Source organism: Manis javanica, chromosome 5, assembly GCF_040802235.1.
Source record: "Manis javanica isolate MJ-LG chromosome 5, MJ_LKY, whole genome shotgun sequence".
NCBI classification, from domain to species: Eukaryota; Metazoa; Chordata; class Mammalia; order Pholidota; family Manidae; genus Manis; species Manis javanica.
In genome coordinates, this window is record NC_133160.1 from 153587695 (window position 1) to 153611968 (window position 24274).

A 24274-nucleotide genomic window follows, 5' to 3' on the forward strand; every position below is an offset into this window, starting at 1 on the left:
CCTCAGTTTATAATTTTTGCTGGCTTCTTAATGAAATGCAAAATTTTGTAAAAAAACATCTATGGGAAAATATTCTCACCTGCAGAATTCATTGCACAGTTAAATATCTACTGAATGCCTTTTACATGACAGACACTTGTCTAGGTGTAGGAGCACTAGACCAAAAGACAAGGTATCATCAGGAGGGTGCCTGATTTCTTTGATGAAGAAGCATTTTATCGAAAATCAGTGGCAGCATTATCTGCTCCAAAAGTGGCTGTTTTAACCAAACAAAAACAAGATTTCTGTAAAAATCTTATTGAGAAATCCTATCACACAAGAAACTCACTCATTTCATCTTACATTAGCAAGCAAAGAAAATAAAATGGCAGGAAGTACTACTAGATGTCATGGATATGGCTATTTTTCTAAAACAATGTATCTTCACCAGGTAGGGAGAAAACATGAAATCTCTTGTACCACATACAGGTTTGCTCTTTATCTTGTGACAAAGCACTTAAAAGGGTTGTGCTACTCATTTTTCTTATACAAAAACGTCCCCAAATTGATTGCTTTTCTTGTGAAGACAAGCAGTCTCCTATATTATGCTACCTAGCAAATAGTTTTGTAAAATTAAAAACTCTTATTAAAGTAAGCATGGCATTTAAATAATGACTTTTCAGCTATGAAAATCACTTGATTTGCACAGACATAAAATGAACTTGGAACTAGTGCTTTGGATGATTCTATCACAAAATTATTAACACATTTTTTTTAATAATGAAGTATATTACATATACTTCATTACAATGAAGTATATTACATATACTTCATTACAATTTTAAAAGTGATAAACTGCTCTCACTAAAAAATACCTGTTAAGATAAAAAGGGTTCCAACCATTCTACTAAAAGTATCTTTAAAACATTACCTTATTTTTGAATCACAATTTTAACTTTTTCGGTTTCTGTACATATTTCAATGTGCATGTAAAGTACAACACTAATTTATAATATATAATCACATACACTGGGGTACATGTTAACTTTCTATTGATATGGGTGAGCAATCAAAACCCTAGAGACTGTGATACAGTAATGAAACCAAAACAAACTGCTGCATGTGCCCCACAGCTCTTGCAATATGCAGATAAGGAGGACTCAAAGGACAGGCAACCTTCTTTGGCTTCACAGGAAATAACTAAACCCAACACCTCAGCAGATCACTAGAGACACCAAGCAAAAAAATACAAGAAAATCAAAGCATAAACATCACCCCTTCAGGAACAAAACAAAACAATCTATTTTCCCTCATTAACATATATAATAATGAGAGTCAGTGTGAAAAGACGGAAAGTTAAGGGAATCAGATTCACGAATGTCTTCATAGTGACAGCATTAGTGAATGTGGGCACTCCTCCCCAACATAACCCCTTTTAAATGTAGGCTTTCTATTAATACATGAGAAGCCATACCATGTTATAGAAAAGACACTAACAGGAAGGAGTTCAATTTAAGTTTCATCCCCCTTCCCTCTTCATGTCTTTCTTCAGTCAGCATCTAAACAAGTCAAGCCTATTACATCTTAAAAAGCTCCATCACAACACCTACGGCTCCACTACCACAAAGTTCAGAGCCAGCGCTCTTGAGGTGTCTCCACTTCCTCAACACACAGCAAACCACATTACATCTTCCACCAGTTCACTGCTCTTCCCAAGGTCTTTGAAGGTCTCAATCTGGTGAACATGTGGATTTATCTCATTTGCCCTTTATGCAGCTCTGACACAACTGAACAGCTTCCCTCCTACAAATACTCTACATTTTTGTGAAGCTACAACTCTAGGTTTTGTCCCACCTCTTGTATTAATAGTTTTCTTTATTATTAGTTTTCTTTTACTGGCTTTTACCTCTCTCCATCCCAAATTGATGATGCTTACCAGTGGGTTGTTTCTGCTTAACTCCAACTCTCCCCCAGGAGATTCTGCCCACTCACAAGGTTTTAATAACAAACAGTCTTCAGTATGTACTTCCAACCTGGATCTCTCTCCTGAGCTCCAGGAACCATGGATGTAATATACTCACATAACTGGCCACTGGGTATCTTCATCTAACTCTCTCACAAGGGCCTCAAACTCAACATGTTCAAAACCAAACACTTCCTCCTTAGGCTAACTCAACTCCTTTACTATGCCATTTATCTCAGTGTCATTTCATCTCAACAAATAGCACCACTGATCCCCCAACATGTATAATGCACCAGACATTCTTCCTTCTTGACATTGTTTAATAGCTCCAAATCAAGCTATATCTATGACTCTATTCAGTCTTAAACTTGCCCCAACCAGTTATTAAAGAAATACAGTCCCACCCTATTTTTCCAAAAGGCAACCTCCTTCACTGTCTCCAAAATGTCACTGTGTTCCTTTCAGATGTAATTAAGAAATTACTTCAAAAACAGACATTTCTTTTTATAGAGTAAATACAGCCTACAAATGGAAACTTTTCAGAATTGTAATAGTTGACTGTGTTTTCGAAACTTCAGGAGTATATAAGTATTACATAAGTATACACATGGACCTCAGTATGTGTGGATATGTGTTTTCTTACTTCTAACTAGAGGAAAAGAGACACATTTTTAAAAACGAAAGATATTTCTTCTTTGGAGAAGAGTCTGTTCAACTCCTCTGCCCATTTCTTAATTGGCTTATTTGTTTGTTGAGGTGTGTGAGCTCTTATATAATTCGGATGTCAACCCCTTATCAGGTATGTCATTTATGAATATATTCTCCCATACTGTAGGATGTCTTTTTGTTCTACTGATGGTATCCTTTGCTGTACAGAAGCTTTTTAGTTTGATATAGTCCCACTTGTTCATTTTTGCTTTTGTTTCCCTTGCCCAGGGAGATATGTTTATAAAGAAGTCGCTCATGCTTATGTCCAAGAGATTTTTGCCTATATTTTTTTCTAAGAGTTTTATGGTTTCATGACTTACATTCAGGTCTTTGATCCATTTTGAGTTTACTTTTGTGTATGGGGTTAGACAGTAATCCAGTTTCATTCTCTTACATGTAGCTGTCCAGTTTTGCGAACACCAGCTGTTGAAGAGGCTGTCATTTCCCCACTGTATATCCATGGCTCCTTTATTGTATATTAATTGACCATATATGCTTGAGTTTATATCTGGACTCTCTATTCTGTTCCACTGGTCTATGGGTCTGTTCTTGTGCCAGTACCAAATTGTCTTGATTACTGTGGCTTTGTAGGAGAGTGGGGAAAGGGGGATCCTCCTACACTGCTGGTGGGAATGTAAACTAGTTCAACAATTGTGGAAAGCAGTATGGAGGTTCCTCAAAAAACTAAACAGAAACACCATTTAACCCAAGAATTCTACTCCTAGGAATTTACCCTAAGAATGCAGCAGCCCAGTTTGAAAAAGACAAATGCACTCCTATGTTTATCGTAGCACTATTTACAATAGCCAAGAAATGGAAGCAACCTAAGTGTCCATCAGAAGATGAATGGAAAAAGAAGATGTGGTACATATACACAACAGAATATTAATCAGCCATAAGAAGAAAACAAATCCTACCATTTGCAACAACATGGATGGAGCTAGAGGGTATTATGCTCAGTGAAGTAAGTCAGGCAGAGAAAGACAAGTACCAAATGATTTCACTTATCTGTGGAGTATAAGAACAAAGAAAAAACTGAAGGAACAAAACAGCAGCAGACTCACAGAACCCAAGAATGGACTAACAGTTACGAAGGGGAAAGGGACTGGGGAAGGTGGGTGGAAAGGGAGGGATAAGGGGGAAAATGGGGCATTAGGATTAGCACACATAATGTAGGTGGAGGGACATGGGAAAGGCAGTATATACAGAGAAGACAAGTAATGATTCTATAGCATCTTACTACGCTGATGGACAGTGACTGTAATGGGGTATGTGGAGGGGGACTTGATAATGGGGGGAGTCTAGTAACCATAATGTTTAAGTAATTGTACATTAATGATATCAAAATAAAATTTTTTTAAAAAAAGGAAAGATAATCCTATTAACAAGTAAAATCTTCACAGAAGCTTCACAATAGTGTTGCAAAAAATTTGCTTTTATAACTGCAAAGCCCCTGAATCACTGTATTTTCTAAAAGTCTTCCTCCTACACAATGGAAATCTATCCTTAATCCTAAAAAAACTACCAGTGCCTCAAAGCACTGGATGGGATAGTCATCTGACTGAGCAGAAATGAGAAAAACACAGTGATGTCAGAGTTAATGAAAGCCAAAAAGCCAGAGATAGCTAAGGAATTCCCAACAGGACAGCTGAGGCATTACTGTCCAGTACTGACTGGGTAATTCCTCTCAAAGGAACAGGATACTTTCCCCAAGAATGTAGGAACTACATACACTTCCAACCTATATTCACTAAGGCCACTAAGTCATTTTAATAACCACATCATATTCTATTACCAGGTGTGATCTTTCAAAAGCATACTAAGTTGGTGTGATTAGGAAGTCATCCAATATAAACATGAACCACAGAAGGCACTGTTAGGGACAATGCTCATAGTGCCATCTGTTTGATGGAAATAATATTTCTACTTCCCTAGTGATTACAGCTATCAGTGACAACTGTGAAATCCCAAAAGAAGAAATTTTAACTGCCTCAAAACTAATTACTCATATAAACTGGCCAGCAAATTAAAGTTGAATGTCACACAAAGGGCTCTCTAACCTGCTAATACTTTTGGCTAATTATTTCATCGGTAGTCTACATCTGCTCTGCTAAAACTTGGTTATGAATCAGAAGTAACTCACTGGGAATGCTTTTATATCTAAAAGTGACTGTGGATAATAACTACAATTCACAAAAATTGTTATTTTTAATGTGCATGAAATCCTCCTGAAAACATGTCACAAGCAATAAAAGAACAGATGTTAATGTCAAAGTTTAAACTCTTTTAATCCACTAGGAAGAATGAAAGTAAATTTAACAACAACAAAAAGTTAATTTTAACAGCATATTCAACCAGTACTTTTTGAGTATTTTCAATACTCAACAATTTATGATCAAGAAGAAGTATGTTAAATACTGCATTTACAAATAAAGTGAATCTATTAAGATGAATTAAATATATATATGGTTCAGAGATTTACAATGTATACTCTAAGACCCTTGGAAATACTGACCATAATCCCACATACAGTGATAAAGTTTTGTTTTTGTTTTTTAGTCAGGGATCCTCATTTGTTCCAACTATTGCTCTTCCAAAATTCCCTTTTAAAAAAGTAAATAAATATAGTTTAGAATTCTTTTCATTTGAGAAGCTGATCTTCTAGATATTTTGATAGAAAATATCACAGCTCCCTTATTTCTTGCAGCGTAGCACCAGGTGTGGTCTTTCATATTTCAGAGTAAAACTACTTATTTAACTATTTGGATCAGCTCAATAACATATTAGAACCATGTATTTTTGAAATAAAAATGGGTATATGCACTGTGCCTCAATTATTTATCAGTTAATCATACCAAACAGAAAATACTGAGTTCCAAACATTTATAACTTTAGACAGTAAACCTCAGTAAACCACACTGTAGTTGCTAAGAGCAAAATATCTGATGACAGATAACCACATCCATAGAACATCTTAAAATTACAATTTACCTTTACACTTATCCAAATAATACAGCTAAGGAATTACCAAAACAGTCAAGCAAAATATTCCAAATTCCCTTCAAAACCATAAGAAAGAGCAGTAGCAGAGATGACTGCTCTAAAAATTACCAGACTAGAAACACTCACTCAGTTTGCACTATTCTAACTCACCCACCTCAAAATACATTCACCCTTAAGGATTCCCAAATAACAAACACAGAATTCACTGCAGCTGTGGCTACAAGCAGCCTTTCATTGCTTCATAAAGGCTCATCATTGTAGTTGCTCATCAGTTTTTAAGCCACATCCACAGCTGCTGTCTTAGAAAAACAAAACAACAGTTTGACAGCAAAAACTTTAAAGTAACATTTATAGAACAGCTTCACATAAAACAAAACTAAAAGCTACTCCAGTACAATAAGAAAAATGAACATTATCTAAAGTACCAAAAACATGAGACTCTTAAGTCATTCTTAATATGGTACAGGAATTATTTTCTAAGTTCTTTGACATGCATAGTATCAGTTTAACTTAAAGCCTAGATCAAAGAGATATCATTTATGCTGGGAAAAAGGTGAAGCAGAGATATCACCTCATTAGTTTAGTAGTAAACAGGATCTTTCATGACCATCAGTCTGTGTTCTTTCCACAAACTTTCTTCCAAAATCATATGCTGAAATGTAGAGACAAAATCCCACATAAATTGTTCTAAAAAATAGTCCATTAAAAGAAAATCCCACATAAACCAATTCCCTGTTCAACTTTAACTTCCTGCCTCAGATCATACTCTGCCTCTTTTGAAGGCTCTTCTGTTTCATTGGTTTGTGAGCACAGCCAATCATGTTTTGATGAATGATTAAGGGTTCACCACATATCTGGGGGGAGGAGAAGAAGGGAGGAGGAATGCCCAGTAGCCTTATGACACACTACATTATACAGTCACAACAAGATGTTCACAGCAATGTAACTGGAATCCAGAGACATGAATGTGAATTCCAATTCTCTCATCAATTAAGCAGGTGAATTTGGTTAAGTTTCTGGAAAACAAAGTAATACTACCTTCCTCACCAGATAACGGGAAGGGCTTAGGGAAGTAACAGACCTCAAGGCTAACTGAACACCACATGAAGGTAACAGATTATATTTAAAACAGATGACTCTGTATTAATAGCAGGGGACCCATAAAACTTTCTAAGTACAACACACAGTAGTATAAGTAGAATCTCAAATCAGTAAAAGGGAAGAGGATTCAAAAAATGATGTTGTTAGAACACATAATTCTGTTCATTCATTCAACAAATACTGAGTAGCTATTATGTATCAAGCACTATATTTTAGTGGAGAAAAGACAAGATCATAAGGCAAATGAAACATACTATTAGAAGTTGATACATGCCTGTGGATCAGAGTATGTGGGATAAAAAAAAAATTCACTCAACAAAAGTAAATACTCCTAAAATCTGTATGGAATCATAAAAAAACCTAAACAGCCCAAGCAAATCTTGAGAAAGAACAGAGCTGAGGGTATCACACTCCCTGGTTTCAAACTGTACTGCAAAGCTACAGTAATCAAAACAGTATGGTACTGGCACAGAACACATACATAGACCAACAGACCATGGCAAAGTCCAGAAGTAAACCCACCATATGGACAATTAATAGATGACAAAGGAAGCAAGAATATACATTGGGGGAAAGACAGTCCCTTCAATAAATGTATTGCAGAAACTGGACAGCTACATGGAAAAGAATGAAACTGGATCACTCCTATACACAAAAGCAAACTCAAAATGGAATAAAGACCTAAATGCAAGACATGAACCCATAAAATTCCTAGAAGAAAACAGAGGTGATTAATAATTTTTTCTGGTTGTCTCCCTAGGCAAGGGAAACAAAACAACAATAAACAAGTAGGACAATATCAAATTAAAAAGCTTCTGTACAACAAAGGAAACCATCAACAAAACAAAAAAGCAAACTACTGAATGGGAGGAGATATTTCCAAGTGATATATCCAACAAGGGGATAAAGTCCAAAAATATATAAAGAACTCATACAGCTCAACACCAAAGAATCAATAATCCAATTATGAAATGGACAGAGGACGTGAATAGACATTTTTCCAAAGACATACAAACAAGCCAACACACAAAAAGATGTTCAACATCACTAAAAACCAAAATCATAATCACAACTGAGATATCACCTCACACCAGTCAGAATAGCTAATATCAACGAGAAGAAATAACAAGTGTGGGCAAGGATATAGAGAAAAGGGAACCCTCCTACACTGCTGCTGGGATTGCAAATTGTTGTAGCCACTATAGAAAGCAGTATGGAGGGTTCTCAAAAAACTAAAAATAGAAATACCATAGGAACTGGCAATTCCACTTCTGGGAATTTACCTGAAGGAAACAAAATCACCAATCCATAAAGATATATGCACTCCTATGGGTACTGCAGCATTATTTACAATAGCCAAAATATGGTAACAACCTAAATCTCCATCGACAGATGATGTATAAAGAAGATGCAGTACATATATACAATGGACATTACTCACCCATAAAAAAGAATGAAATCTTGCCATCTGCAACAACATGAATGGGACTAGAGAGTATTATGCTAAGTGAAGTAAGTCAGAGAAAGACAAAACACCATATGATTTCGCTTATATGTAGATTCTAAAAAACAAAACAAACACTGAAATAGACTCATAAACACAGGGAATGGACCAGTGGTTGCCATGGGGAGGTCGGGGTGGGATGGGTGAAATAGGTGAAGGGGGAAAAGAAAATCAGAGAGAATGTCTTATATCTAGATCTGGCCGATGGTTACATGAGGTATACACATGTCAAAATTCATCAAGCAGTACACTAAGATTTGTGCATTATAGTATGTACCTCAATATAAAAAAATTTATTAAAGATAAAAAAGAAAAATAAATAAAACAGGGAAGGAGCACAAAATGTAGGATAAAAAGCAAGACAAATGTGGGAAAATGAGTAAGCACTAGAAAGGAAACCAAGAAAAAGGTGCCAGTGAGGTGGGGAAACAAAAATGTGGTATCCTAGCAGACAAATGAAAAAAATGTTTGAACAAGAACGAAGTGATCCAAGATATTAAATGCTGCCGATCAAATCAAGTCAGTTAGCATTGAAAACAAACAAACAAAAAACTGACCACTACATTCACTTGTGTGGATGGAACTGGCAACCTTGAGAACAGAGGTGGAGACAAAAGCCTGTTGGAAGTAGGGTTAGAGAGAATGGAGTGAGAACAACTGGAAAAAGGAATCTCCATAGGAAGTTTGTTGCAAACGGAAACAGGAAACTAGAGGGGAGTATGGACTCCAGAGGAGAAATGACAGCATTTTTGTATACTGTCAAAAATGCTTCAATAGAAAATTTAAATGGGGACCAGGGAGAGGGAAGGATAGCTGGGCTAGCCCATTAGAGTAGCTGCATAGGAATGGGGTTCAGCACAGAAGCAGAAGACCTGCCCTGCAAGAGGAGATCTCGGCGATCTGCAGATTGTGGGTGGAATCAGAATCACCTGGAGGACTTGCTGAAGCTCAGGACTCCACCTCCAGAGCCTCTGATACAGGAAGTATGGGAAAGAGTTAAAGAATTTGCATTTCTAACAAGTTCCCAGATTATCCTATTGCTACCTATCCAAGAACTTCACTTTAAGACCCACAGCTCTCCATCTATAGAGGCCAGACAGAGAAGAAAAAAAAAAAAAGAGTATGCAAGAACACATGCTGTACATTTGGAAAAAATAAGGTTAGATACTATATCACAGAATACACAGGGAAACAAGTCCTCCAAAAAAGGGTTAAAGGGATAAATCATTTTTTTAATTGTAAAAACATACACAAGAATGCTTCATAAGCTCAGGGTGAGAAAGATAAGCAAAACAAAATCAAAGGAAAAGCTACAAATTTGAGTACATAAAAATTTTAAACTGTAAGAAATAAAATTGAATGACAAATTAAAAACTAGGAGAAAATACTTAGTATAAAAATTGATAAAAAGTATTATCTGGAAAATAAAGTTCTTACATAAAATGAGAAAAAGACATATTTTCATCAGAAAAATGGCTATTAATACACAATTCACAAGAAAAATACAAGTAGTCAACAAACATGAAAAAAAGTGATTCCACTTCAAAGTATTCAGATTTCATGTGTCTTTACACATGCATGATGTGTTTCTGACAATAAAAATTAAGTTAGAAACTACCTCAAAGCAGCCAATAAGAATAATGGGGAGTCACACCTACTGACACCCAGAATGACACAAGAAACACCACTCCCAAGCAAAATGAAGAACAGGCTGTTTGATGTGAAAGGAGAGATAGGAGAACAGAAAGAATTAAACGAAAGATTACATATTTATGTAAATGTATTCTACAGAAGTATGAATGTACCTATCAAACTCTAAACAAAGATCATCTCTGGGGCAGAAGCAAGGAAGTGCCACTTCCCTATGTTCTACATTTACTGTTTGAACTTTTAAAATAATACATTTATATATTAATTATGGGGGGGTGATAAAATACTTTTTTAAAAAGAAAATCTTGAAAGGTTAAATATACATTAACATGTTACTTTTTTTAATTTAGTAGAATTACGATTTTTTTCCTTTTTCAACTTTGTTACTTTTGTTATCAGGAGAAAAAAATACCTGAAGCATTTGAACTACCTTTAATTAATACTATTAAGATGTTGATTCTATCCTTCAATGTGAGCAAACATAAGGTTAGATTTTAAAGAATCTTTTGTAAAAATAGTAACCATGACTTTTCCTTTCTGTTTGAGGAACAAAGGTGAGAATGAAAAAGAAATAATTTCAAGTTTGAAAGGATACTCACCCACTGTAAACAATGTGTATCTCTGGGAGTTGAGATTTAGATGTGTAGAATGGAACTACCTTATTCACTTTATATCAGCTTAGTTTAAATTAACACGTTTGTCTAATTAGACTTTTTAAAAAACTCAGACTGGATTTTAGGATGGTGTGGCTACTCAGCACACTTTTTCAATCGGTCCCAAAGAAAAGAGCCACTCGCAAAACCAAAATCTACGGAAACTATTTACAACAAAATTAGCCTCACAAACCCTCAAATACTAGTACACGTGTACTAACAAACCACAAGGAGCCTTAGACTAAAGAAGGATGCAGTGGGGGTGGGGGCTTACAAGGCTGTGACAGCAGTCCAACCATGAGATGAAGTAGGCCTGGAGAATAAAGCAATGGCAGTGAGCAAGGAGGGGAAAGCCCAGAATATCTGAGACAAGAAATTTGGAAGCAAGAAGGAAAGATGTGGTCACTAACAAAGTAGAAAGTCTGAGTATGACGAAAACACTGAAGTTCATTTTTACCTGTGGCAGCTAGACAGACAATGGCACTACTAACACACAGCAAGCCTATTTTATAGGATGGTATAAGAGGTCTAAGTGGTGGAAAGACCAAGTTGTCTTGGAAAAACCAAGTTCAGTAGACCTACAGAACAAGTAGAAATTTAAGAAATATAGATCTAAACATCTCAGCTGATGATACAGACATAGAGTAAAAGAATAGATAAGACAAGGAAAGAAAGAAAATGATTGCAAACCACAATATTTAAGATTGGAGAAGTAGGTAACAAAGAAATCAAGGAACGTTCAAGAGATAAAAGGTGAAAGTCTTATTAGCCAAGAATAAAGATACTGTGGTCAACAAAAACAAAGAATGCAGGAAAATTAAATAAGCTTATGACTGAAATGAGGTTTGGGGACCAAGGTGAAAGGTTATTTACTGATGGCCTGGGGTGGAAAACCAGATTTTAACATGTAACACAAATGGGAATTTAAAAATGAGACGAATGGTAAAGAAGGATATGGCAGGGGCTTGAATGAGAAGTGAGAAAGGAAATCAACATTAACCAATTCTTACAGACCAGACCTGGTCTGCCAGCACCTCTGCATACATACACTTCGCAACAATTCTGAAATATGTTCTCTACCAATGCAGAAACTTAAGTTACAACACAACCATGTAATTTGTCCAAGGTCAAACAGTGTGCCTACAAAATAATTAACAGAACTGATAATTGGTCTTTAGGGAGAAAATAAAAAACTGAAAATATGAACTGAATGATTAACTGATAAAATTATTTTTAAAATTAAATATGAATTTTAAAGACAAATAATGCTGCTTAAGAGAACCATTTGAATTCGAAGTCTTGTCAAGTCTTTGAATACATTTCTAGAACACAAATTTCTAAAGTAGTCTAATAGAGAAGAATATAATGTCCTTTAACTTAAAGCATTAGACTTATACCTGGGACTCTCTTACCACCTAGGAGAGAGCTTGGAAGCTTCCAGGTGATTGCCATGTAGGTGGAGAGAGAAACAGAAGTTCTATCAGTATAGGGTAGTGCAGCGGCAAAGGCAGAAGCAAAGCTGTGTGGACTTGAATTACTAAATCCTTGACTCTCAGACTTCTTATCTATAAAATGGAGATGCCATCTTCCTTACAATGCAGTTGAGAACTCAGTGGATATTCAACAAAATCTCAGTTCCATAATCCCCTTAATATTATGTTTGCTAAACTAATGACATTTTTAATATGAAACAATGTTAGCATTTACATTTTTTAACAAAGTTAAATAATATACTCACAACTTTGCATGATACATATATATTTTTTTAATTAAGGAATCATTTATATACAATTTCATAGAAGTTGCACATGAGCAACATTGTGATTTCAATATTCACCCATATTATCAAGTCCCCCCACCAAACCCATTGCAATTACTGTCCATCAGCATAGTAAGATGCTATAGAGTCATTACTTGTCTTCTCCATGCTGTACTGCCTTCCCTGTGACCTACCTATATTGTGTGTGCAAATCATAATGCCACTTAATCCCCTTCTCCCTCCCTCCCTACTCCCTTCCCTTTGGTAACCTCTAGTCCCTTCTTTGAGTCTGTGAGTCTGCTGCTGTTTTGTTCCTTCAGTTTTGCTTTGTTGTTATACTCCACAAATGAATCAAATCATTTGGTTACTTGTCTTTCTCTGCCTGGCTTATTTCACGGGCATTATACCCTCTAGGTCCATCCATGTTGCTGCAAATGGTAGGATTTGTTTTCTTTTTATGGCTGAATAATATTGTTTTTTACATGACTATTTAATAACTTTAGATTTCTTACAATTTTCCAATCAGAAAAATAATCAAGATGTTTAGAGATGACATTAACTCTTATGAAAACTTCCACATCAAGGTAAGTGAATGCCCTGAAATAATTACAGAAGCTAAAAATGAAAAACCAACCACACATCTAAACTATTATATGAATTTAAATTCTAATGTAATTTAAGATATTTGCCAACTGACAGCTTCCATGAGTTATAACTAAGAAACTATGTTTATCTGAATGACATGCCACTAAAACCTGTATGTAAAATGTACACATCACACCGTGCATCATGAGGGAAGGCTAGGATAAAAAACGGCTTATTTACCAGTAATTATGAAATGAAATAACCTTTGAAAGCTACAGTGAGCCAAGTTTATACACACACACACACACACACACACACACACACACACATATATATTACAATAATAAAGCAGCAACTCCCAGTAATAAGTACCACCCATTTAATCAAATAATGACACTCACTTATTACAAGCTGTCTAAATTACCAAAACTATCACTACTATCTTTGGAATGCTGAAATGGATTTAATTCATTTTCCTGACATTTGGATAAGCACAGATGATGGATACAGCACATTTAATGAATTTCATAGTCGTGAGTAATATTGTCTTGACGCATACACTAGGGGGGAAAAAAAATACTGTCATGAAAATCAGGTTCAAAAACAAGCCCATCTTTCAGAATAAGATTTCAAGTTGTAGCCTACCTGCTTATATGACAATCTTTTTTTTTTCTCAATCTCCAGTCCCATTTTCTCTTTCAGAGGTTTGGAAACAACTAACTGCAATTTAGTGCAGGTGGCAGAGCTAAGAAGCTAGGGAAGCAAGAGGCAGAGACTGGAGTGAGCCAGGGCAATCGAACCCAAGCAGTTCTTGAGTAAGGGCAACTAAAATTCAGTGCGAAAGGAAGTATGCAGTGAGAACAAATGTGTTCTAAAAGAGCCCACCCTGGTCAGTTAGCAATACAAGATTAAAGAAATAATCAGCATCAAGAAGAGGAAAGAAACTAAAGAAGGATAGACCAGGCAGGCTCAGAGCTGACCATTTATTAAGCAACACTAGAAGAAGCATTCCACCAACCAGGCTTGGGGCTCAGAGACTTGTATTCTTGTTTTAAGTCAACACAAACAGGAAAAAAGGACAAAGCAAAGTGCATGTAACATGAAAAGGCAGCTGAGTGGAATAAATAGAAAAAAAAAACCAGTGCTAAGTACCCCCTAAAGAACAAACCAGAAACTATTCCCAGTTCAGTCACTGAATGTGTCTCAGCCATTAGCAAATGGCCATTTAATCTATCCGTGACTACGTTTAAATAAGTGGTTACTTTAGAAACATAGGGTTAGCAAGGTCTTCTCCATCTCTGAAGTTCCCTGAATCTAATGGATTTAATAATCTAAAACATTTGTCACACAGGATGTAGTGACATTCTGCGGCATGTTACTCCACAACAGGGAGAGCACAATGTACCAGAATAAAAAAGAACAGAGAATCATAACCCACTATCCCTATACACCACACTTCATCTTTCATAAAATCCTGAAGAAACAAACACCAACAATCTTCTTCTTTTAAATAATCCAGAATTTTATTAAAAACTATGGCTTCACTTTTAATATATTCAGAGATGGGGAATTTGGTTACTTGTGGATTTCACTAAGTCTCACTTCAGCTTCTTTCCATAGGACATGTTCTATTTTTCAACACTGTGAGTTTCCTATTTGCTGTATGTTTCATATTCCACTTCAGAAAGTACAGTCCAGAAATGGCAGAATACTGAACATAATCCAGGGGGTCAGTTTCTCTGTGGGTTCTTTGTAGAAAATTCAATCAATCCTGAATGTCAGCCTTACCACTTAGACTAAGTGCCACCTAGTGGCAAATGTTATATATTACTTAATCCAGGGTCAAGTCCTATTCATCCCACAAGTAATATTCTGGCCAGTAACAGCTTCTCCGTATTATGTAAGATAAGTGAAATATTGATCCTGTCCTTATGGGGGTTCATTGACAGATCAGATAGGCAGGCAGAGAGACAAAGAGAGAGAGAGAATTCAAACAAATATATAATTACAGGAAGCTGTTAAATGCTACAGCAGAACTACACAAAAATAAGTATTCAGCAGTTGCTTAAAAGCTAAAATAAACAACTTTTATTTTGTTTTTTTTTAGGCAAGATTTTGTTAGGCAGATTCTCTTATACTTGTTCACCTCACTCAGGCTTTCAGATTTCTAATTACTTCATAACCCAGGTTTCAATTGTTTACTTGGGTTTTTTTCCACACCTTCCCTTCCACACTTACCCCCTTCCCCTATCTTACTCTTTTCTACTCCAGAAAGTGAGAGGAGGGCCAATTTATTGAGCACCTACTACTCCCAGAAATGAGCTAAGCGTTTTATATCCTGTATCTCATTTAATCCTCACATCAATACCATGATTTATTTTCTTCCACTTTTTAGACAAGGGCAAGACTTTGATTAAGTGACATGCTCATAACCAGATTCAACTGAGAGAGTGAGTGTGCACTGATTCCAAAGCTATCTACACCGCCTTGACTCAAAAAGAGCTGTTTTGTCCTTCCCATTCCTAGGCCTACCACCAAGATCAGACCCTGATTATATTTCTTTTATGGTCTTTTTCAATTCTGATCTATTTTACACGGGTCATATCCAGCCTTACCTCTTCAAAAACAGAGACTGATACTAAAATCCTTAGCACACAAGATCCTCCAAGAGGCCCCCAACCACTTTTCCAGATTAATTTCCTACCACTCCCTATCAATTCTCTCACCTTTTCTATGAACTCTCCTGCAATGAAGATAATCATTCACATCTGTGTACCCACCAATATTACACATTTGTTACAGCACTTCTAATCTCCCCTATTTTAAGTGTATTTTCCACTAAATTATAAGCTTCACCAGACTATTTCTTAGCCATCTTTATAAGACTACTACATAGCAGTATCTTATACCTATTAAATGCTCAATGATTTCTTTAATATTGTTATTAAAACAAGTATAAAGAAGAACCACTAAAGCACTCTTCATTTCCCTTAAATTTTCCTTCTGATTGGGAACTTCAATGTTTCTGCTCCCTCCAGTTGGTATTACTAACCAGCTCAGGAGCTTAGTTACAGAACTATATAATTTTTTTGCATGAAAAATTGTCTCACTCAAACCAAACGTTAAGTGGTTTAAAAAGTTTGCTGGAAACTATGGAGACAATAAAAAGTTCAGTGGTTGTCAGGGGTTAGGGAGAAGATAGGGAGGAAGGCAGAGCACAGAGGACTTTTAAGGCAATCAAACTGTGGTACTTTGTATACTTCAATGATAGATACATTATACATTTGTCCACACTGATAGAATGTATATCATGAGTGAACCCTCATGTAAACTATGAACTTGGGAAGTAATAATATGTCAATGCAAGTTCATCAATTATAACAAACATACCACTCTGCTGGGGGATGTTATGCACATAATGGAAGAGGTTATGCACACGTGTAGGAAGGGAAGGAATGGGAAATCTTTGTACCTTCCCCTCAATTTTGCTGTGAAAAATAAAGTCCATTAAAAAAAAAAACATATGTTATCGAAATTAAGCAAGATGTTGGTAGGCCTGCAGGCTTCCAAGGAGGGAACAAATACTTTTGTTCCTATTATTCAAACCAGCCTAAACTATAAACTTGTACGGTCTGTACATAGCAAGACTAGTTACAAATTAAACTGTTTGTAATAAGCAAGAAGAGTCCACAACTTTAGTTCTATACTTTATAAGACAACTAATATTGCAGTTATAGTCACAATCTTTACCACACTAAAAACAAATATGAGGGTTTCATAAATTGATAGGAACATTTTTCCTGGTTACAGAAACTTTTTGAGAACCCATTTTTATCTTATTTACAATTCTATCACCAGTTAACAATGCACACAAAAAAATTGGCTTTGAGGCCAAACTTAAAACTATTGAATACATAAAAGGATGTGTGTCTGAAAGATGGTAGCAGCTGGACATTCAAGATTCCTATAATATTATAACTGTCCAAGCAGAGAAGAGGTCAGTAAGAAGTAGACCCTAAAAAGTTGAGGGTGACTCAGTGACAACATCTGTGGTCAAGAAGCAATTTACCAAATATGTCTGCACAAAATGCCAAGGTACATATTTCAAGGGCTGTGGTCTTCTGCACTAAATATACTGCTGCCTTCCTAAAACATGACCCACAAACCACAAGTTGCAATATAAAAAGTCTGTCTTGAACCCCACCTGTGAAATGTTACCAGGAGGAACTGATTTGTATAGTTAAAATATTTGTAAGAGTACTAGTACTATTTACAAATCACTTACACAATAAATGTTTTACTGGACCTCTATAATTTCAAATATTTTATCATACCTGATAGTCATAGTGTGCCTGGCAGATAAATACAGCAAAATTATCATTTCTTATGAGAGGTAAAACCTGAAGCTTGGATAAATTATCTGTAAGTAATCTGTCCACAAGACCTGAGCCTCCCTGAAGATTATCAAGTTACTATTTGGTTCAATGGTGTAGATCCAAAAAATACAATATATAGTGTCTTAAGGTTTAATGTACATCCCTATGCATCTAAGAAGTACTTATAACACTTAAAAATACTGGAATGTTTTGAAAACAATTTGACAGTCAACCATACAAAACCAATTATGTGAAATTTAAGCTTGGTCAGTTTTGTACACACAATATAGTATTTTCTAATAATCTAAAAGGAACTTTTGCCTAAGAGTTTTACTACAATGTTCTCAGGGTTATGAGACTGACTGCCTGTAGCTGAAAATACCAATTCCTTTGGGTACTTCAGCAACATTCCCTACAGAATCAATATATTCCCAAAATTCTGCCTACATGAACCAGGTGGCATCAAGGTTTCAGAGTACTCTGAGTCCTTTGTTCAAAAAACCTTTTTAATGAATCTCTATCATACGCTAGATACTCTTTTGAGCACAAGAATGCATAAATTATTAAGAAGAAAACAGTATCTGTCACCAAGTAACTAACAGCCTCTGGGTGGGATAGATAATTACAATTCAGTATGACACTTCCAACAGGATTAATACTGGGCCCTTACGAAAACTCAGGAGAGGCACTAAACCCAGCATGGTGGATCAGGTTAGAAAATCCACAAGAGCTAAGTCGTGAACATAATGCACTAACACCAGCACTTTTCATGTACAGGGAGGCATTAAACTGCTGAGCCTACACAAGTAACTCCAAATTATTAAATATGGCTGGAGCATTTAATATGAAGGGAGAAAAAGGCCAACAGTTCAGCTGCAGGAAATGTAAAGGAAATAGTTAAAGAGGACCCTATATGCCATGTTAGCTAACACTTTTTGAGCACCTGGTACGTGCCAGGCATCCTACAAATTTTAATCTTGCATTTAAATGCAGGTTAGCTTGCATTTAATCTTTACAAGAACCCATTGAGCTAAGAATGATTATCTTGCAATTTATGGAAGAGGCAAGAAGTTAGATCACTTGTCAGCGTTATAGAGGTTTTAATTGTCAAAGGCAGAACTGGAATCCAGTTCAGGTTAAATGTGAGCCCATAAACTCTCCACTCCACTGCCTCTCTTAATGAAGGCTGCTAGGGGGAGCCATTGAAAGGTTTTTAAACTAAGGAATGAAGTGATCAGATTTGCTCTTCAGAAAGACTGTTAGGGACGCTGGATAATGGGGGTGAGTCTAGCAGAGGAAGCTGCCAATGTCTGTAGTAATCCAGGTGAGAATGATGACAGCACAAACTGTGGTAGTGAGGATGAAGGAGACAGAGTCCAGAGATTTTTGAGGAGGGATAATTATCAGTTCTTAAGGATTAAATGTAGAGGGTTTGTGTGAGAGAGGAATCCAGAAACCTGGCTTGGGGAACTAGTTGGGACATGGCATCATCTACGAGTAAGAGAAGCAACAAGTTTAGTTTGTTCAATAAATACCTACAGAGTGTCTCCCACGTGCAAAAACATTTTCCAGGCCAAGGATTAAGTCTGCAATTCTGGTCCTGGTTGTTAGAATATATTCTTGAGAGCAAATGACAAAGCATTAAAAAAATATGAAGTACATTGAAAATTAGCAATTTGTGCTACCATTTAAAAAGAATATTACCATATGCAGAAAATAAATAAAGAAAAAGCATTCCATAATTTTAAATTTGTTATTACATTTGAGTTTGACAGATCTTCAATCTCTTACATAATATGCATGGGTGCAAACATGCACACACTAGTGTCACCTATAATTTGTTTTACTTATCCCTGTCCAGGCTTATAGGGAGGAAAATGTATCCATTTCATTACCTAACCTGAAATACATATTTGAGTTTTTTTTAATCCCACTATCACTACTGTGACTTGCCAAGAACTTAGTTCATAACCTCCTACTCGACTTCCTATAAAATATGACCTACTTCACATCAGCTTATCTCAGTACCAATTTCTAGACTTTAACCACACCTTGCATTCAAGGATGCTCCCTGCAATTCTAAAGTACAGCAATCCTGTGCAGATGTGGCAAGTTATTACAATTCCCACTTTACTACATAGTTAGGAAATTGGCCCAGGGGAAGTAGAGTAACTTGGAAATAATCACAAAGCCAGATGCCAAAAATAACAACTTTTAGTCAGTCCATGAGAAAATACTGCCCCTAGTTGAATAACATGAAATTTCGTATTAGAAGGAAGCAATATGCAAAATAATGATTTAAAGCCAAGTCTTTAAAACTTATTTTTAAAACTGACTGAATACTAGAATTAAGATTTGTAAGAACTTTCAAACACAGATTTTTTTTCCCCTAATACCTCATCCATCCAGAATGCCAACGATTATTTTACAAATTACAGCTGGCAAGAGTGGCTTTTTCTCCAAACTATTTTTATTCTTAGCCACTTAAAAAACGCTGAGAGAAACCTGTTGGTATAGAACAAGAGGTAACCTTTAACAAATCTAACTGCTTAAAATCCAATACCTAAGAAGCACATACCAGATCAGATCTGAAAATACTGCATCTGAGCCTCTTAAATCTTTTCCTGAAAACACACTCTCTGCAGACCCATCTGCAATATGCACAGGCAATACATTTATAACTTTAATAGTCAATAATCAGGATAAGTTTCCCAGCCACACTCATCCCTTATGTTTCTAAGTATGCTGCTGTTTGACGTAATTAAGAAGGCAGTGTTTTATTTGGTCACAAAATAAAGGCCTTATATGATTTAGAAATAAAAAAAAAACAATTCAATTTGTAAAAGTTGCTTTTATGAGGTGTGATCATTCTTACATGCACAAGTCCAAGCAAAATACCTTCCATTATTACATGGTACTTAGACTTTGTCAAAAACAACAGTGTACTCAAGATTTTACCTTCAAAAGAATAATTATGCACTAAGAATAAGTTAAGGGGGATAAATTATCATTGGTCAAATTCATTCATGGATCCTAGACTGCAAATTTTTACTAAAGCCTCACGTTATCAGTCATGAAACATGATTTTCCACTAATTAATTCACACTACTAATTCTAATCACAGCTTTCAAAAAAAATTATTTTCCACTGCACCAAAATTCCTCACACTAGATCTTGTATATCCTCTACTAGAACCACTTTATGTGGAACTTTATAAATGAAATGACAGTCCAAATGACTTTATGACATATCTACTAAAACCAGTGATCAATTTTTAGGTCAATTTCTTTTGGGGGGAGCGGGTAGCTCCTAAACAATATATTCAGTCTCATAATCCTACTAAACTCTAATGTCCCTTATTGCCAAGCACCAGAATATTTAGGTCTTCTAAATACACTACACCACCATTCCCCCCACCCCCACACACTATGCCAAGCTTTTCATTACCATAACAATAAGCACACTGAAGTGCCTTCACCTTATTTAAGACTATCACTTAAATGTCTTTTATAATCGCATTTGATTAATGCATTCCACAAAGACTGTAGAGGCAGAATTCATCAACTAAAAACTGCACTCTTAAGAGCTTTCCTCATTTCAACTCCAAAGATGGGACAGAAGAGTTGTCATAAATGGAAAGAGCAAAAGCACCTAACTGTAAACTAACGATTAAAAAAAACATTTATAGCAAATTCCCGAGAACGATGCCTTTTTTCCTTATGAAGAAGGCGTTACTGGTAAAATAAACGCTAGACCTAGAGTCTAGAAAACGATAAAATTCTCCACTCCGACATTAGAAAGTTTTCTACATCAAAATTCACTTAACTGCTATTTATATATTAAATGAATATCCAACGTAGACATCTGAAACTATTCCCACACACCAAAAGAAAAAATACCCTACACCTCTTCTAACCGTCCTACAATACCCTCAGGTAACCCAGATGCAAAGCTACAACAGCTGCACCTTGGCCTAGACCGCGGGGCCGGGGCGGCGGTGGGGGGGTAGGGGGGGCGGCGGCAAATAACCAAGAAACCAGATCTTTTTCCAGGACTACTGTTTCCAAGCAAAACAACCTGGGGCCCAAAGAGACCGCGAAGAAAACTGGAGACATGGTAATCCCGAGAGAAGGCGGCGCGGGGCGGGGGAAGGCGGTGTGCACGGATGCCCGAGAGAAAAGGGTGCGGAGAGGAGTGCCGAGGAGGAGGCGAAGTATCCCGGTGCATCTTCAGACCCACGAAAACAACAAACCGGAGGGTCTGCACGCAGAAGCACCAGACGGAGTCCCCGGAGCTGAGGCTGTGCAGCCAACATACACTGTGGGTAGTGGATAAATGAACCGGTTATGGGAGGGGAAGGGGGTTGCCAAGCGAATAAGCCAAACAGACTGGGTCAGACAAAGCTTCTGGGGGTGATCTAAGACCAAACAAGAAGTGTGAGAGGGAAACACATGAGCTAAATAATGAAAAATCAAAGACAAAAATCTGGTGCCCGGGTTGTGGTAGGTCACAGAGCTACCGAACAGAAAGAAAGGGGCGCAACAAAGGGGCACGGAAGGAAGGCAACTGAGGGGAGGAGATGGAGAAGAGATGCGGGACGCGACGGGTTGGACAAAGCGCCCAAGGCGGCGAAACAAAAGACCGGGGGTAGAGAGTCGCGGGGGACAGCGGGGAAGACAAAGCGCTCGGGACCAGGGGCACTAGCCCGACGAGGAGGCGGCAACAGCCGCGAGGAACAAAGCTGAGAGGGGCCGGGACTCAAAGCCCGCGGGCGGCGGCGAGAGGGGCGCGCAGAGTCACGGCGCCCGCGGGCCCCGCGCGCCCGGCCGCACTCAAGCCCGCACCCTCTGGCCTCACCGCCGCCGCCCGTCCTCACACGCAAGAGTCCGAGCAAGCGCGGCGCAGAGCGGGCAGCGCACGGCCACACGCTGCCGCACTCGTCGCGTGGGACTCCGCCCCCGCGGCCCCTGGACGCCAAGTGCTCCGCGGTCCCCGAACCCGCCGCCCGCCGTGGGCTGCAAGACGTCCGCAACTTTCCCGGTTCCCGGCGCTCCGATTCCCCCGGACTTACCCTGTCACAACAGGCGCCATCTTCCACAAACTCTCGCCAAAACTCCAACCCTCGCGAGATTCCCCCTGACGCTTTCCTTGGCCCCTCTCCCCCGCCCTTCCCTTTTTTCCTCTCCTCGATTCCACCCAGCCCCCGCGTTCTTTTTCCCCTCTCAGCCGCCGCGAAGAGCCAGACGCCTCGCGCCGCCCGCGGGGTAGAGGATCGTGCTCGTTGCCTTCCCTGGAAACCTACCCTAGCGATGGAGCATGCGCAGGCGGCTCCTCCGTGGGCGAGCCCTCCGTGTGGTCCATAGGGAGCGCTCCGGTTATCCGGGTTTTGGGACGCGCCCTGAGGGACGAACGTGGAGACTGAGGAAAACCGGAGGGGATTACTACGGGGACCGGGACTGGAGGGGTCAGGAGGCGGGACCGAGGGGAAGGGAGGAGGGGTCCTGGGAAAATCTGCCGCGTTTCACAGGCCTAGATGAAACACCTCCTCAAATGGGTGTTTTCCAAGTGGCTTCCCGCTCACTCTGGTTCCCAGCCCTTTTCATTCATTCAAACGTTCATTGGACGCCTCCTTTATGCTAATGTAGACGTTAGGTGCTAGAGCTACGGAGATGCCAGGAGTTCGGACGAGTGACAAACCTAGAACTCTTAGTTCAGACAACCCCTATGCGAGCGGAAAGATAGACAAGTTTACTACGGTCAGACCCTCGAGCTGTGCAAATGGAAAACTTTTTCAGTTGCGCTCTGTCGCCATAGCTTGCTTCTCCTTGGATGTGAAATGAAGACAGGCGAAGACCTGGCAAAGACACCCCTAATGTCCACTTCGCATACATGCACCAGAGTTTCGCGTAATTCTTTCCAGAGGTGAAAACCGCGTTGGAATTGAAAGTCGCCGCTCCCCCCACCTTGCACTCAAGCCACAGCTCCCGCTAGAGCAGAGAACTTGCGTGCTTGTGTGAGCTTCCCTAGAACCTCGTCGCATCCCCCGGACGTGTGTGAACCCAAGTGTATATTGGGACAGACTCTGCCCAGGTCCTCCCGTGGGTCTGGCAGTCGAGGATACTGCTCGCTACCCGAAATGTATTTCAGTTGACTAAGCTCCGGAGCAAGTCGGCATTTCATAGAAAAGTGCAGGGCCCAAGCCCCGCCCCCTCCTCCCTACCTGCATCACCCCATTCTTCCCCCAACCCCTGGCCCCGTCAATTCCTAGAGATTCCCAGATCCCGCACTGCTTCCCGCAGGGAACCCCAAAACCCGGAGAACTGGAATCCGCGGCCCAAAACCTGCTGAAGGCGCTGCAGGATTGGCGCGGCACGCACGAAAGGCACTGCGCATGTGCCCAATGCGGGCGGCCCAGTCTCACGCTACCCCTCCTTCCCACCGCCTTCCACTACTCGACTCAGACACAACACCGGCCGTGGGAAATTTCCTAAACCTCGCGAGAACGCTCCCACTGTTGCCTATGCTGTTGCTCCAAGTCTCGCGGAGTCCAAGCAGGACAGGTGTTTGTCTAGTGCAGCTCGGGGCGCTGTTCGTGCCGCGCGTGCCCGGGGGCTGGGGCGAGCACAGGCTGGCTGGGAAGGGAGCGGTTTGCAGCGGAGGTGGGGCGGGTGGGCGCGTGTCGGGGAGCGCAGGGCGGAGGATGCTGGGAGGGGGCGCGACGTCTTGCACACACACACGCCGCGTGACTCTTTGTGGAAGAAAAAGAGGGGGTGGGAGTTCTAAAGGAAGAAGGGGAAGTCAGATTAGAAAACTCCACCTGGGGAGGGTAGTAACACCAGGCAGGAGGAGCCCCAGGCCGATTCCCCGGAGGTTTCTACAGCTCTACACGAGCCTGGTACTTTCCTAAAATGTGTTTGACGCCGCGCCCCTGGCCTCTGGGAGCTGCCGGCCTCCAGTGTGGGCTTTGAGTCATGCCTCTTAGTCACCTAGTCT

General features: G+C 38.9%; 1 protein-coding gene across 7 annotated transcripts in view; it reads right to left on the reverse strand.

The window, feature by feature from the left end:
• Nucleotides 1-24274, reverse strand: part of RBPJ (recombination signal binding protein for immunoglobulin kappa J region) — a 213963-nt gene that overhangs the window by 88361 nt on the left and 101328 nt on the right. Inside the window, exon 1 of one of the 7 annotated variants that reach the window (XM_017675904.3) lies at nt 22584-22774. The exons of 2 other annotated variants lie outside the window; for them this stretch is intronic. In XM_017675904.3, coding sequence (XP_017531393.3) covers nt 22584-22642 — 59 coding nt within the window. In that variant the 5' untranslated portion in view covers nt 22643-22774. Of the gene's footprint in view, nt 1-22352; nt 22508-22583; nt 22780-24274 lie in introns of those variants that run through there. 4 more of the 7 variants (XM_073237762.1, XM_017675905.3, XM_017675906.3 and 1 more) reach the window with 4 other exon arrangements.